General features: G+C 61.0%; 1 protein-coding gene across 1 annotated transcript; it reads left to right on the top strand.

The window, feature by feature from the left end:
- The first annotated feature begins 5,806 nt into the window (after positions 1–5,806).
- Positions 5,807–6,469, top strand: LOC144948150 (histone H1.2-like). The gene has a single exon (XM_078877579.1). It carries the CDS (start codon positions 5,807–5,809, stop codon positions 6,467–6,469), a length of 663 nt encoding a protein of 220 aa, XP_078733705.1.
- The last annotated feature ends 8,305 nt before the right edge of the window (positions 6,470–14,774 follow it).

The raw sequence follows: 14,774 nt of genomic DNA, 5'->3' as shown, positions 1-14,774 counted from the left end.
AGAACCAACGCGCCCCCGCTTCGCACCTGTGGTCGCTATCCTGGCGACGGCAGTCACCATCGACCCACTCACCGAGATGCTGGTGCCGGTGGCAACATCCCCCACCGACCCCGCGCTCCGACCATCAGGAGAGGTAATGCTAACTCCTCACCCGGAGTTGGCAAAACGGTATGGGATAGTGGGATCCGCCACGTTGGTAAACGCAGATGGGGACCGATTGTTTATACGTGTGTTTAACCCACACAGTACCCCGGCAATGATACGACGACGCACCCCGGTAGCCACCGTACACCCCCTGCACGCTCGCCACTCGAACGACTCGGTGTTCGCACTCTGGGCGGAGGACCCTGGCCGCCCCGAGGACAGCCAGGATCTGGCCTGGCGGGTCGGCCCGACCCCCCGAGCCGAGATTGTTCCCCTGCAGGATGCGTTACATGTGCCTTGGGCAGCCTTACCTAAGGGGGAGGCCGATCAGCTGCGCGGGTTATTGCGGGAGTACGCCGACGTGTTCAGTGAGCACGATTCGGACGTGGGCCGGACCGACCTGGTCAAGCACCAAATTGACACAGGTGCAGCCCGACCCATCAAACTCCCCGCATACCGAGTGGGCGCGCCTGAACGGACCCAGATCAAAGAGGCAGTCACGGATATGCTACGCGATAACATAATCCAGCCCTCCGCGAGCCCTTGGTCTGCCCCGGTGGTACTGGTAACGAAAAAGGACGGATCGACTCGGTTCTGCGTTGATTACCGAAAATTGAACGCAGTCACCCTCGGCGACGCTTTTCCCATCCCACGCATCGACGACACCTTCGACAGTCTCGCAGGAGCGCGGTATTTTTCCACCCTCGATCTCGCGTCCGGGTACTGGCAGGTGGAGATGACGGAGGAGGATCGGCCAAAAACAGCATTCACCACCCCGATGGGCCTGTTTGAGTTTCGAGTGTTGCCGTTCGGACTCACTAACGCGCCCGCGACGTTCCAGCGGTTGATGGAGTTGGTGATGCGGGGCTTGCAGTGGGAACAGTGCCTGATTTACTTGGACGATGTGATAGTGTTCAGTAGATCTTTGTCTGAGCATTGGTCCAGGCTTCGAGAGGTGTTCCAGCGACTGCGAGCGGCTCATCTCAAGCTCAAGCCACGTAAGTGTTACATCGCACAACGCGAGGTGGGGTACCTCGGGCATCGCGTCAGCGAGGCAGGCGTGCACACCGATCCGGAGAAGGTACGCGCCGTAGTGGAGTGGCCACGGCCAAGGAATCTGACGGAGATCAGATCATTTTTGGGGCTCGCCACCTATTATCGTCGATTTGTAAAGGGATTCAGTGAGATTGCACGCCCTCTCACCCAACTCACCTCCCCTAAGCACCCCTACCAGTGGACGGGGGCCTGCCAGACGGCCTTCACCACTCTCAAAGATCACCTCACCCACGCCCCCACCCTCGCTTTCCCCGATTTTACCACCGATTTTATTTTGGACACCGACGCCTGCAGCAGCGGGCTGGGCGCGGTGTTGTCACAGGTACAGGATGGGACGGAACGAGTCATCGCGTACGCCAGCCGGACCTTGAGTGGGGCCGAGCTGAACTATTGCGTGACCCGCCAAGAGTTGTACGCCGTAATTTTCGCATGCAAACAGTTCCGGCCGTATTTGTACGGCAGGAGATGTCGCGTACGCACTGACCATTATGCTCTGCAGTTCCTTCTTACATTCAAGGAGCCGCGGGGGCAGATGGCCCGGTGGTTGGCGCAGTTGCAGGAGTACAACCTGCAAATCGAGTATCGGGCTGGCCGGACGCACGCAAACGCGGACGCCTTGTCGAGGCGACCCACGGTGTTCGCCGAGACGAGGGCGGAGGAGGCCTGCCCGTGTTTCACGGGGGGACGCTGCCGGCAGGCAACGGACCCCCGAGAGGCCGCGGCCACTGACCCCCCCCCAGCGAGAGAGAGTGCAGTGTGCGCCACAGAGACCCTTGCAGGTGGCACCGAGGATCCCGTCGACCGCCCGGCAAGCGCGGGACCCGCAGCTCGGGACCCGATCGGACGGATCCAGGAGGACGTCGGCTGCGCCTTCCCGGGCCTGAACGACGAGCAGCTGAGACAGACCCAGCAGCGAGATCCGGATCTGGCGGCGGTGGAGGCGGCACTGCGAGAGAAGGAGGATGCACTACCAGGGCCCTGGAGCGGTTTGTATGCCCGGTTGTGTGTGGAAAACGGGGTGGTGAGGGAACTGGCCGACGCTGGGCAGCCTGGGTGCATCTGCGTTCCCGCCCATGTGCGACCCCAACTACTACGACTGGTACACGACCACCCGCTCGGGGGCCATGATGGGGAACGGCGCACCCGGGAGACTCTGCGTCGCCAGTATCTCTGGCCTAAATTGGCACAAGATGTGGCCGCCTGGGTGCAGGGCTGCCGGGCCTGCCAGCAGTGTGGGCAAAAGCCGGCGAGGTACCAGGTACCCCTGAGGCCGTTCCGAGTCAGTCGGACGAATCAGTTGGTCGGAATCGACTTGCAGGGGCCCTTTCCACGATCCCACCGGGGCAACCGATATATTCTTGTAGCGGTGGAGTACTTCACCCGCTACCCCGTGGCGGTGGCTATCCCGGATAAAACAGCCCTCGTAGTGGCCCGGGCCTTCGTGGAAAACTACGTACTTAAGTGCGGGATCCCCGAACGAGTCATTACCGACCAGGGTAGTGAATTCGAGGCCGAACTATTCCAGGCGCTGTGCCGAGAGTTCGGGATCCAGAAGGACCGAACCACGGCATATCACCCCCAGGCAAACGGGATGGTAGAGAGGATGAACCAGACTCTGGCCGGGAAGCTTAAACGCATGGCGGCCGCGAATCAACAGGACTGGGACGAACACCTCCCCTATGCCCTGTTCGCCTACACCACCGCCGTTCACACATCTACAGGACAGACCCCGTTCCTAATGATGTTTGGTCGCGAGTCTCGCCTGCCCGCAGATCTGCTGTTCGGTGTCCCTCCGCCGCAACGGGAGGAAGGGAGCCACCCCATGGAGCACTTGCTGGAGACCCTGCGAGAGGCCAGGGGCCGAGCCTACCCGCACGGAGAGGCCGCGCACCAGCGGCAAGAGCAGGGCGCCCGACCCCGTATGGAGCCCCCCTTCTACACTGCGGGCTCCGAGGTGTGGCTGTACACTCCCCGCGTCGGTGCCGGACAGGTGGGGAAGCTGACCACCTACTGGCGAGGACCCTGGATTGTGAGACGGCAGATCTCACCATGGACGGTGCTGATTCAGGGAGGAGAGAGGGGCCGGGAGATGGTGGTCAACATCCGCCGACTGAAGCCGTGGCGAGCAGCCCCCGAGGGGGGGAGCCCCGCCGTCCAAGTACCCCGAAACCCCGGGGTCCCCCCACCCCCCGTGCCCGGGGGCCTCGCGCAGTATATGGGCCCCACGGAGCCCCGGGCTCCGAGGGGCCCCGGGCGGGGCCGGGGGCGACGAGGACGACGACCCTTAAACCCCACCGCCTCTGAGTTTGTTCCCCAGCCCGCAGGTGCCGGAGACCGAGGGGAGCCGTTGGAATGGAGGAGGAGACCACCGCCGGAGCCCCAGGAGACGGAGCCGCCACCCCCGAGGCCAGCCACAAGGGCCGGGCGAATCCCGCGGACCCCGCGGCGATACCTCGTGGGGGCAACCCAGGCGAGGTGCTCCAGTCAACCCGGGACGGGGACTGGCACCCCGGGGGGCTATGTGGTGCCACAGCGACGGGGCCGCTCGGCCGAGCCAGGGAGCCGCCCGGCTTCCACCGCCGCACTGCCTCCCATCACCCCCCCCACATAAACACGCACCCGCACCCACGTAGGGCCTCGTGGTCGGGTCACCTACCCTGAGTTTTCACCCGAGGGCCCCCTAGGGGGGTTACCCCACGGTTTCTCAGGGCCAGGGAATTGGACAGGACCCTTCCCAGGCCAAGTAACACTGCGGCGCCGTGGGCGGATTTGAGATCGCACGACCACGGCGAGCTCAGAGAGCCCCGCAGTTAGAAACGCATACAAACACAAACACGGGTCAGCAAGGCAGATAGCTGGGATCAGGACCCGGGACGACTGATTGGTCGAAAGTTCAAAGGCCGGCGGGATCGCAAAAGAGCGGGAAATCCTAGGCTCAGGATTGGTCGAGAGACCAAGGCGGTCGGGACGGGGGCTCCTAGCCTTTGATGTGAATAGTTTAAAAGAAAACGCAGGGGCAGTAGGGAACTCTCTTCTTCTGGAGTTTGGACACGGGGTCAGCGACGAAGGAGTCATCGGGCGAGCCGCTAGATTGTCTGCAGGACGATCTGAGCGCCGCAAGGTCACCAAGGACTACAGAAGGTATCGTGTTGCGCGCCTTACAACACCTCAGAGCGGAGGGTAGGATCCGTAGGAGAGGGTTAGTTCGGGGTAAGGACGAGTAGGAAAGCGGTTTAGCAGAGAGCGCAGCATAGAATAGGGCTACACGGCACCAGAGTGTGGGTTAGAAGCGCCTTGCTGTCCCGCACACACACACAGGTGGCTCGGTTGGTTAGCAAGGGCTAATAAAATCTCGAGCGTAGTAACAAAACCGTGTTGTTGGGTGTTTTTGGAACGTGGTATTAGCGTGCACTGCATTCGCGAGTGTGTGGTCGTTGTACGCATAAAGGCCGTGGTCTCTGTACGATTGTGCGGGTACGGAGGTGTGTGCGTTAACGCCCGGGGAGAGCACTTTTGGTGTGTTGGCGTGACTACGCAGCCGTGTGAGAGGAGAATCGTCCTTGTCCGATATTTGTGTTGACGTGCACGCGCGAGTGGGGGAGGGGACGAGTCGTCGTGTCGGCGTGTGCCCCGCTTGCGTGCGCTCGTTACTTGCGTAAGCTCTCGGCGTGCGTAATCGGCGTGCCCAAGGTGCGCGATCGTAACGTGGGCGGCCAGCGCGGCGCAGAGCGGCGCAGGAGTGGGTATCGCGTGTGGAGCTGTATGCGTGTGTGCGCGCACGTTCACGACGTGTGTAACACAGGTGCGCGATCCTAACGTGAGTGGTCAGGGTTGGGTGAGTGCCGTGCAGAGCTGTGTGTGGGTGTGCGCGTGCGTGGTTATCCATGCCTGCTACGCGGACCCGCGGTGGAGGGGAATCCTCGGGTGACGGCTCCCACACCCTGGGTGAGGAGCCTAGCGGCGGTTCGCTTAGCAGCGGGGGGGCGATTGATGATGTTAGTCCGGCCGTTAGTATTATCGAGGGAGGGATCTCGGGGGCTAGCGACCCCCACACAGTCCTCACCATAGCGCGAGAGGAGGAATCGCGAGCGCGCGAGGCAAAACTTAAATAGAAAATATTTCGTTGGAATTAAATATGAGTAGTCTGTTGAAGCATCTTGTCTTGCAAAAAATTCGAGTGCGTTTAAAATAGTGTTCATCAGTAACACTTTTGAAAACCGACAATCGTCATAGCATGCCCTGACCGAACAATGTCTCCCAAATGTTGGTTGTTCACTTGTTTTGAATTATAATTTATATCGTGAGCATTGTCGTATATTGCATAAGTAACGTACATTAAAGAAGTGATTTTCGTGATAATGTATCAACTAGATGCATGTAAGTATGAACGTTACGGGAGTAATCGAGCCCAAAGGCAGGCGTGATAAACACAGTGAGTATGGTGGCAACTCCCTCACCAGAGCTGAGTTCTGGATGATCTCAGCGACGTCCGCATTCAGTACGCCGCTTCTATAATAACCTCGGGCCTGGAGAACACTCGTTTCGAATTCGTGAGAGCGCTGATTTCGATTTCAAAGAGGCGAGGCGATAAAAGCGACGTCTTGAGATGGCGGAAACTGCTCCTGCTCAACCACCAGCTGCGGCTACTTCAGCGCCTAAAAGCCCCAAGAAGAAGCGCGCCGCTCCAAAGGCCAAGAAGGTCGGCCCCAGCGTGTCCGAGCTCATCCTCAAGGCTCTGGCCAGCAGCAAGGAGAGGAACGGCGTGTCTCTTCCTGCGCTCAAAAAGTCGCTTGCTGCCGGAGGATACGACGTGGAGAAGAACAATGCCCGCGTGAAGTTGGCCATCAAGAAGCTCGTGGCCAAAGACGCCGTGGCGCAAGTGAAGGGCAGCGGCGCGTCTGGCTCTTTCAAACTCAACAAGGAAAAGGCTGCCGCAAAGGCGAAGCCCAAGTCGTCAACGGCAAAGCCCGCAGCTAAAAAGCCCGCGGCAGCCAAGAAGGTGAAGAAGCCCGCGGCAGCCAAGAAGACCGCGCCCAAGAAGTCTCCCAAGAAAGCAAAGAAGCCCGCGGCTGCCAAGGCGGCCAAGAGCCCCAAAAAGGTGAAGTTGGCTGTTAAGCCCAAGAAGGCGGCGAAGAGCCCAGCCAAGCCCAAGGCTGCGAAGCCCAAGGTCGCTAAGCCCAAGACCGTCAAGGCCAAGGCCGCCAAACCCAAGGTGGCCAAGCCCAAGAAGGCCGCGGCCAAGCCCAAGAAGACTGCGCCAAAGAAGTGAATCCGATCGGACGACGCTCGATTCACTCCACCTCAACGGCTCTTTTCAGAGCCACCCACTTAGTTAAAAAAGTGAACCAGATGCTGCTGCGCTTCCATTAGTTCATCGGTAACACATGACAGTGTATTACGTTGCTGTTGAATGCGTGCCATATTCTGTAAGTCAAACCCATTTACGGCGTGGCGATGGTTGCTCGCCTTGCCTCGGCCCTGATCAAGGAGCTCGACGCTTGGTGCAGTTCAATCGTGAGGATTTGTGTAGATTGGATAAGTTACGTACATTCGCCAAATTAACTATAACATTTTACCCACTCGATGTGTTTTAAGCATTGATGTGATGGGAGTAATCGAGCCCGAAAGCAGGGATCACAAACACAGGCGAGGCGGGTGGCAGCTGTGGTGCCACAGCGACGGGGCCGCTCGGCCGAGCCAGGGAGCCGCCCGGCTTCCACCGCCGCACTGCCCCCCATCACCCCCCCCACATAAACACGCACCCGCACCCACGTAGGGCCTCGTGGTCGGGTCACCTACCCTGAGTTTTCACCCGAGGGCCCCCTAGGGGGGTTACCCCACGGTTTCTCAGGGCCAGGGAATTGGACAGGACCCTTCCCAGGCCAAGTAACACTGCGGCGCCGTGGGCGGATTTGAGATCGCACGACCACGGCGAGCTCAGAGAGCCCCGCAGTTAGAAACGCATACAAACACAAACACGGGTCAGCAAGGCAGATAGCTGGGATCAGGACCCGGGACGACTGATTGGTCGAAAGTTCAAAGGCCGGCGGGATCGCAAAAGAGCGGGAAATCCTAGGCTCAGGATTGGTCGAGAGACCAAGGCGGTCGGGACGGGGGCTCCTAGCCTTTGATGTGAATAGTTTAAAAGAAAACGCAGGGGCAGTAGGGAACTCTCTTCTTCTGGAGTTTGGACACGGGGTCAGCGACGAAGGAGTCATCGGGCGAGCCGCTAGATTGTCTGCAGGACGATCTGAGCGCCGCAAGGTCACCAAGGACTACAGACGGTATCGTGTTGCGCGCCTTACAACACCTCAGAGCGGAGGGTAGGATCCGTAGGAGAGGGTTAGTTCGGGGTAAGGACGAGTAGGAAAGCGGTTTAGCAGAGAGCGCAGCATAGAATAGGGCTACACGGCACCAGAGTGTGGGTTAGAAGCGCCTTGCTGTCCCGCACACACACACGGGTGGCTCGGTTGGTTAGCAAGGGCTAATAAAATCTCGAGCGTAGTAACAAAACCGTGTTGTTGGGTGTTTTTGGAACGTGGTATTAGCGTGCACTGCATTCGCGAGTGTGTGGTCGTTGTACGCATAAAGGCCGTGGTCTCTGTACGATTGTGCGGGTACGGAGGTGTGTGCGTTAACGCCCGGGGAGAGCACTTTTGGTGTGCTGGCGTGACTACGCAGCCGTGTGAGAGGAGAATCGTCCTTGTACGATATTTGTGTTGACGTGCACGCGCGAGTGGGGGAGGGGACGAGTCGTCGTGTCGGCGTGTGCCCCGCTTGCGTGCGCTCGTTACTTGCGTAAGCTCTCGGCGTGCGTAATCGGCGTGCCCAAGGTGCGCGATCGTAACGTGGGCGGCCAGCGCGGCGCAGAGCGGCGCAGGAGTGGGTATCGCGTGTGGAGCTGTATGCGTGTGTGCGCGCACGTTCACGACGTGTGTAACACAGGTGCGCGATCCTAACGTGAGTGGTCAGGGTTGGGTGAGTGCCGTGCAGAGCTGTGTGTGGGTGTGCGCGTGCGTGGTTATCCATGCCTGCTACGCGGACCCGCGGTGGAGGGGAATCCTCGGGTGACGGCTCCCACACCCTGGGTGAGGAGCCTAGCGGCGGTTCGCTTAGCAGCGGGGGGGCGATTGATGATGTTAGTCCGGCCGTTAGTATTATCGAGGGAGGGATCTCGGGGGCTAGCGACCCCCACAAATTGGTGTCGGAAGCGGTACGGACCCCCGCGTTACCTCACGCTAAAATAAGACTAATATTTACCGGCCGGGGGGCCCCTTCGTGGAAGGCATTCGCCCGCAATCTCTTAGGGGCCAAGGAAATTAATGGATGGACGGACGCGCAGGCAGTACGTCAACTTAATATGAATCTTGATGGGCGGGCAGCCGATTTTGTAGAAGCGTTACCCGCGAGCGCACAGACACAGCTAGAGGAGCTGATGCGCCGACTCGATCAGCGTTTTGGCACACGGGACGAGGAGGAAGCAAAATCGGCCTTAGAGGCGCGCCGTCGCCAACCTGGCGAAGATCTCCGTGATTACGCCGAGGATGTGCGCGAGTTAACAAAGATCGCACGCCCGGGGTACGCAACTGAGGTTATTGAGGAACTGGCTGCCGAGAAAATCCAGCGGTACCTGTCTCGCACGGCGTGGTGGCAGCCAGACATGAGCTGCCCACGTCTTCCCTTTAACACCCTTGTCGAGCGCGCACGTAAGTGTGAAAGAATTCACAGCGAACGCGCGCAGCTCCGGGGGCTGGGACGAGAGCGCGCCATTGCGAGCCTGCTCTCGGAAGACGAGGAGGAGGAACAGGAGCTCGCGAGGACGGTAAGGGGCCGGGAAAGAGAACCTCCAGTGTCCCGCGAGACAACCCCGGGTTGGGTAGCTGGGTTACAGACCGGCATGGGAGATATAGCCGGCCAGGTAACCCAGGTGCAATCCTCCGTTGAGACCATCCGATCCGAAATGGGGGACCTACGCGCCACGGTGGGAGGGTTATCTGGGAGGGTAGCCCGACTAGAGGCAGAGTCGGGGCAGCGGCGTGCCGGAGGGGGGATAGGAAACGGACGGGGGGGCTCCTACGGGACGGCCCCCCGTGCGTGTTACCTGTGTGACCGGCGAGGGCATCTCGTGAGAGACTGTCCGCAGATCGCCCGCGCTAGAAACGCGCCGGGGTTAAACCCCAACGCCCCCTAGAGAGTGGACCATCTGGGGGTGCATTCGAAGCGGTCCCGATGCAAAAAGACGGTAATAATGGCGAGCGAGTGATCTCCACACAGGTTCCAACAACAACGCCCACGGAAACGGTGACTCCTGGCGACTGGCTACGGGAGCTGGTGGCGGGGATCACGGGGGCCACGTCGCTCGTGGAAGGGGAGGTAAACGGAGTGCGTACCCGAATTCTGCTGGACACGGGGGCGGTGGCCTCGCTCGTGAGCGCAGCGCACTGCAGCGCGATCGGGGTCGACGTGCGTCACCTGCAGGCACCGGACCGCGCGCTGCACACGGCGAGCGGAGCCGGAATGGGGCTGCTGGGGAGAGCCACCCTAGAGGTCCGCATAGGCAGTCAGGTGTGCACCCAGGAGTTCTACGTGTCGAGTGCGTTGTGTCACGAGTGTATCGCAGGTACCGACCTCTTAGAACGGTTGGGACTCAACGTGCAACCCCGCCAGCGATGCGCCACCATGGAGAGCAACGGCGAGCGGATACCGTTCCTGGGACGAGAACCAACGCGCCCCCGCTTCGCACCTGTGGTCGCTATCCTGGCGACGGCAGTCACCATCGACCCACTCACCGAGATGCTGGTGCCGGTGGCAACATCCCCCACCGACCCCGCGCTCCGACCATCAGGAGAGGTGATGCTAACTCCTCACCCGGAGTTGGCAAAACGGTATGGGATAGTGGGATCCGCCACGTTGGTAAACGCAGATGGGGACCGATTGTTTATACGTGTGTTTAACCCACACAGTACCCCGGCAATGATACGACGACGCACCCCGGTAGCCACCGTACACCCCCTGCACGCTCGCCACTCGAACGACTCGGTGTTCGCACTCTGGGCGGAGGACCCTGGCCGCCCCGAGGACAGCCAGGATCTGGCCTGGCGGGTCGGCCCGACCCCCCGAGCCGAGATTGTTCCCCTGCAGGATGCGTTACATGTGCCTTGGGCAGCCTTACCTAAGGGGGAGGCCGATCAGCTGCGCGGGTTATTGCGGGAGTACGCCGACGTGTTCAGTGAGCACGATTCGGACGTGGGCCGGACCGACCTGGTCAAGCACCAAATTGACACAGGTGCAGCCCGACCCATCAAACTCCCCGCATACCGAGTGGGCGCGCCTGAACGGACCCAGATCAAAGAGGCAGTCACGGATATGCTACGCGATAACATAATCCAGCCCTCCGCGAGCCCTTGGTCTGCCCCGGTGGTACTGGTAACGAAAAAGGACGGATCGACTCGGTTCTGCGTTGATTACCGAAAATTGAACGCAGTCACCCTCGGCGACGCTTTTCCCATCCCACGCATCGACGACACCTTCGACAGTCTCGCAGGAGCGCGGTATTTTTCCACCCTCGATCTCGCGTCCGGGTACTGGCAGGTGGAGATGACGGAGGAGGATCGGCCAAAAACAGCATTCACCACCCCGATGGGCCTGTTTGAGTTTCGAGTGTTGCCGTTCGGACTCACTAACGCGCCCGCGACGTTCCAGCGGTTGATGGAGTTGGTGATGCGGGGCTTGCAGTGGGAACAGTGCCTGATTTACTTGGACGATGTGATAGTGTTCAGTAGATCTTTGTCTGAGCATTGGTCCAGGCTTCGAGAGGTGTTCCAGCGACTGCGAGCGGCTCATCTCAAGCTCAAGCCACGTAAGTGTTACATCGCACAACGCGAGGTGGGGTACCTCGGGCATCGCGTCAGCGAGGCAGGCGTGTACACCGATCCGGAGAAGGTACGCGCCGTAGTGGAGTGGCCACGGCCAAGGAATCTGACGGAGATCAGATCATTTTTGGGGCTCGCCACCTATTATCGTCGATTTGTAAAGGGATTCAGTGAGATTGCACGCCCTCTCACCCAACTCACCTCCCCTAAGCACCCCTACCAGTGGACGGGGGCCTGCCAGACGGCCTTCACCACTCTCAAAGATCACCTCACCCACGCCCCCACCCTCGCTTTCCCCGATTTTACCACCGATTTTATTTTGGACACCGACGCCTGCAGCAGCGGGCTGGGCGCGGTGTTGTCACAGGTACAGGATGGGACGGAACGAGTCATCGCGTACGCCAGCCGGACCTTGAGTGGGGCCGAGCTGAACTATTGCGTGACCCGCCAAGAGTTGTACGCCGTAATTTTCGCATGCAAACAGTTCCGGCCGTATTTGTACGGCAGGAGATGTCGCGTACGCACTGACCATTATGCTCTGCAGTTCCTTCTTACATTCAAGGAGCCGCGGGGGCAGATGGCCCGGTGGTTGGCGCAGTTGCAGGAGTACAACCTGCAAATCGAGTATCGGGCTGGCCGGACGCACGCAAACGCGGACGCCTTGTCGAGGCGACCCACGGTGTTCGCCGAGACGAGGGCGGAGGAGGCCTGCCCGTGTTTCACGGGGGGACGCTGCCGGCAGGCAACGGACCCCCGAGAGGCCGCGGCCACTGACCCCCCCCCAGCGAGAGAGAGTGCAGTGTGCGCCACAGAGACCCTTGCAGGTGGCACCGAGGATCCCGTCGACCGCCCGGCAAGCGCGGGACCCGCAGCTCGGGACCCGATCGGACGGATCCAGGAGGACGTCGGCTGCGCCTTCCCGGGCCTGAACGACGAGCAGCTGAGACAGACCCAGCAGCGAGATCCGGATCTGGCGGCGGTGGAGGCGGCACTGCGAGAGAAGGAGGATGCACTACCAGGGCCCTGGAGCGGTTTGTATGCCCGGTTGTGTGTGGAAAACGGGGTGGTGAGGGAACTGGCCGACGCTGGGCAGCCTGGGTGCATCTGCGTTCCCGCCCATGTGCGACCCCAACTACTACGACTGGTACACGACCACCCGCTCGGGGGCCATGATGGGGAACGGCGCACCCGGGAGACTCTGCGTCGCCAGTATCTCTGGCCTAAATTGGCACAAGATGTGGCCGCCTGGGTGCAGGGCTGCCGGGCCTGCCAGCAGTGTGGGCAAAAGCCGGCGAGGTACCAAGTACCCCTGAGGCCGTTCCGAGTCAGTCGGACGAATCAGTTGGTCGGAATCGACTTGCAGGGGCCCTTTCCACGATCCCACCGGGGCAACCGATATATTATTGTAGCGGTGGAGTACTTCACCCGCTACCCCGTGGCGGTGGCTATCCCGGATAAAACAGCCCTCGTAGTGGCCCGGGCCTTCGTGGAAAACTACGTACTTAAGTGCGGGATCCCCGAACGAGTCATTACCGACCAGGGTAGTGAATTCGAGGCCGAACTATTCCAGGCGCTGTGCCGAGAGTTCGGGATCCAGAAGGACCGAACCACGGCATATCACCCCCAGGCAAACGGGATGGTAGAGAGGATGAACCAGACTCTGGCCGGGAAGCTTAAACGCATGGCGGCCGCGAATCAACAGGACTGGGACGAACACCTCCCCTACGCCCTGTTCGCCTACACCACCGCCGTTCACACATCTACAGGACAGACCCCGTTCCTAATGATGTTTGGTCGCGAGTCTCGCCTGCCCGCAGATCTGCTGTTCGGTGTCCCTCCGCCGCAACGGGAGGAAGGGAGCCACCCCATGGAGCACTTGCTGGAGACCCTGCGAGAGGCCAGGGGCCGAGCCTACCCGCACGGAGAGGCCGCGCACCAGCGGCAAGAGCAGGGCGCCCGACCCCGTATGGAGCCCCCCTTCTACACTGCGGGCTCCGAGGTGTGGCTGTACACTCCCCGCGTCGGTGCCGGACAGGTGGGGAAGCTGACCACCTACTGGCGAGGACCCTGGATTGTGAGACGGCAGATCTCACCATGGACGGTGCTGATTCAGGGAGGAGAGAGGGGCCGGGAGATGGTGGTCAACATCCGCCGACTGAAGCCGTGGCGAGCAGCCCCCGAGGGGGGGAGCCCCGCCGTCCAAGTACCCCGAAACCCCGGGGTCCCCCCACCCCCCGTGCCCGGGGGCCTCGCGCAGTATATGGGCCCCACGGAGCCCCGGGCTCCGAGGGGCCCCGGGCGGGGCCGGGGGCGACGAGGACGGCGACCCTTAAACCCCACCGCCTCTGAGTTTGTTCCCCAGCCCGCAGGTGCCGGAGACCGAGGGGAGCCGTTGGAATGGAGGAGGAGACCACCGCCGGAGCCCCAGGAGACGGAGCCGCCACCCCCGAGGCCAGCCACAAGGGCCGGGCGAATCCCGCGGACCCCGCGGCGATACCTCGTGGGGGCAACCCAGGCGAGGTGCTCCAGTCAACCCGGGACGGGGACTGGCACCCCGGGGGGCTATGTGGTGCCACAGCGACGGGGCCGCTCGGCCGAGCCAGGGAGCCGCCCGGCTTCCACCGCCGCACTGCCCCCCATCACCCCCCCCACATAAACACGCACCCGCACCCACGTAGGGCCTCGTGGTCGGGTCACCTACCCTGAGTTTTCACCCGAGGGCCCCCTAGGGGGGTTACCCCACGGTTTCTCAGGGCCAGGGAATTGGACAGGACCCTTCCCAGGCCAAGTAACACTGCGGCGCCGTGGGCGGATTTGAGATCGCACGACCACGGCGAGCTCAGAGAGCCCCGCAGTTAGAAACGCATACAAACACAAACACGGGTCAGCAAGGCAGATAGCTGGGATCAGGACCCGGGACGACTGATTGGTCGAAAGTTCAAAGGCCGGCGGGATCGCAAAAGAGCGGGAAATCCTAGGCTCAGGATTGGTCGAGAGACCAAGGCGGTCGGGACGGGGGCTCCTAGCCTTTGATGTGAATAGTTTAAAAGAAAACGCAGGGGCAGTAGGGAACTCTCTTCTTCTGGAGTTTGGACACGGGGTCAGCGACGAAGGAGTCATCGGGCGAGCCGCTAGATTGTCTGCAGGACGATCTGAGCGCCGCAAGGTCACCAAGGACTACAGACGGTATCGTGTTGCGCGCCTTACAACACCTCAGAGCGGAGGGTAGGATCCGTAGGAGAGGGTTAGTTCGGGGTAAGGACGAGTAGGAAAGCGGTTTAGCAGAGAGCGCAGCATAGAATAGGGCTACACGGCACCAGAGTGTGGGTTAGAAGCGCCTTGCTGTCCCGCACACACACACGGGTGGCTCGGTTGGTTAGCAAGGGCTAATAAAATCTCGAGCGTAGTAACAAAACCGTGTTGTTGGGTGTTTTTGGAACGTGGTATTAGCGTGCACTGCATTCGCGAGTGTGTGGTCGTTGTACGCATAAAGGCCGTGGTCTCTGTACGATTGTGCGGGTACGGAGGTGTGTGCGTTAACGCCCGGGGAGAGCACTTTTGGTGTGCTGGCGTGACTACGCAGCCGTGTGAGAGGAGAATCGTCCTTGTACGATATTTGTGTTGACGTGCACGCGCGAGTGGGGGAGGGGACGAGTCGTCGTGTCGGCGTGTGCCCCGCTTGCGTGCGCTCGTTACTTGCGT

Source organism: Lampetra fluviatilis, chromosome 48 (assembly GCF_964198595.1).
Source record: "Lampetra fluviatilis chromosome 48, kcLamFluv1.1, whole genome shotgun sequence".
Taxonomy (NCBI): Eukaryota; Metazoa; Chordata; class Hyperoartia; order Petromyzontiformes; family Petromyzontidae; genus Lampetra; species Lampetra fluviatilis.
This window is presented reverse-complemented; position numbering and strand designations above follow the sequence as displayed.

What these genes read in the sequence shown, in the direction of transcription:
- LOC144948150 (XM_078877579.1), top strand. Translation starts at nt 5,807, where the DNA reads ATGGCGGAAACTGCTCCTGCTCAACCACCAGCTGCGGCTACTTCAGCG.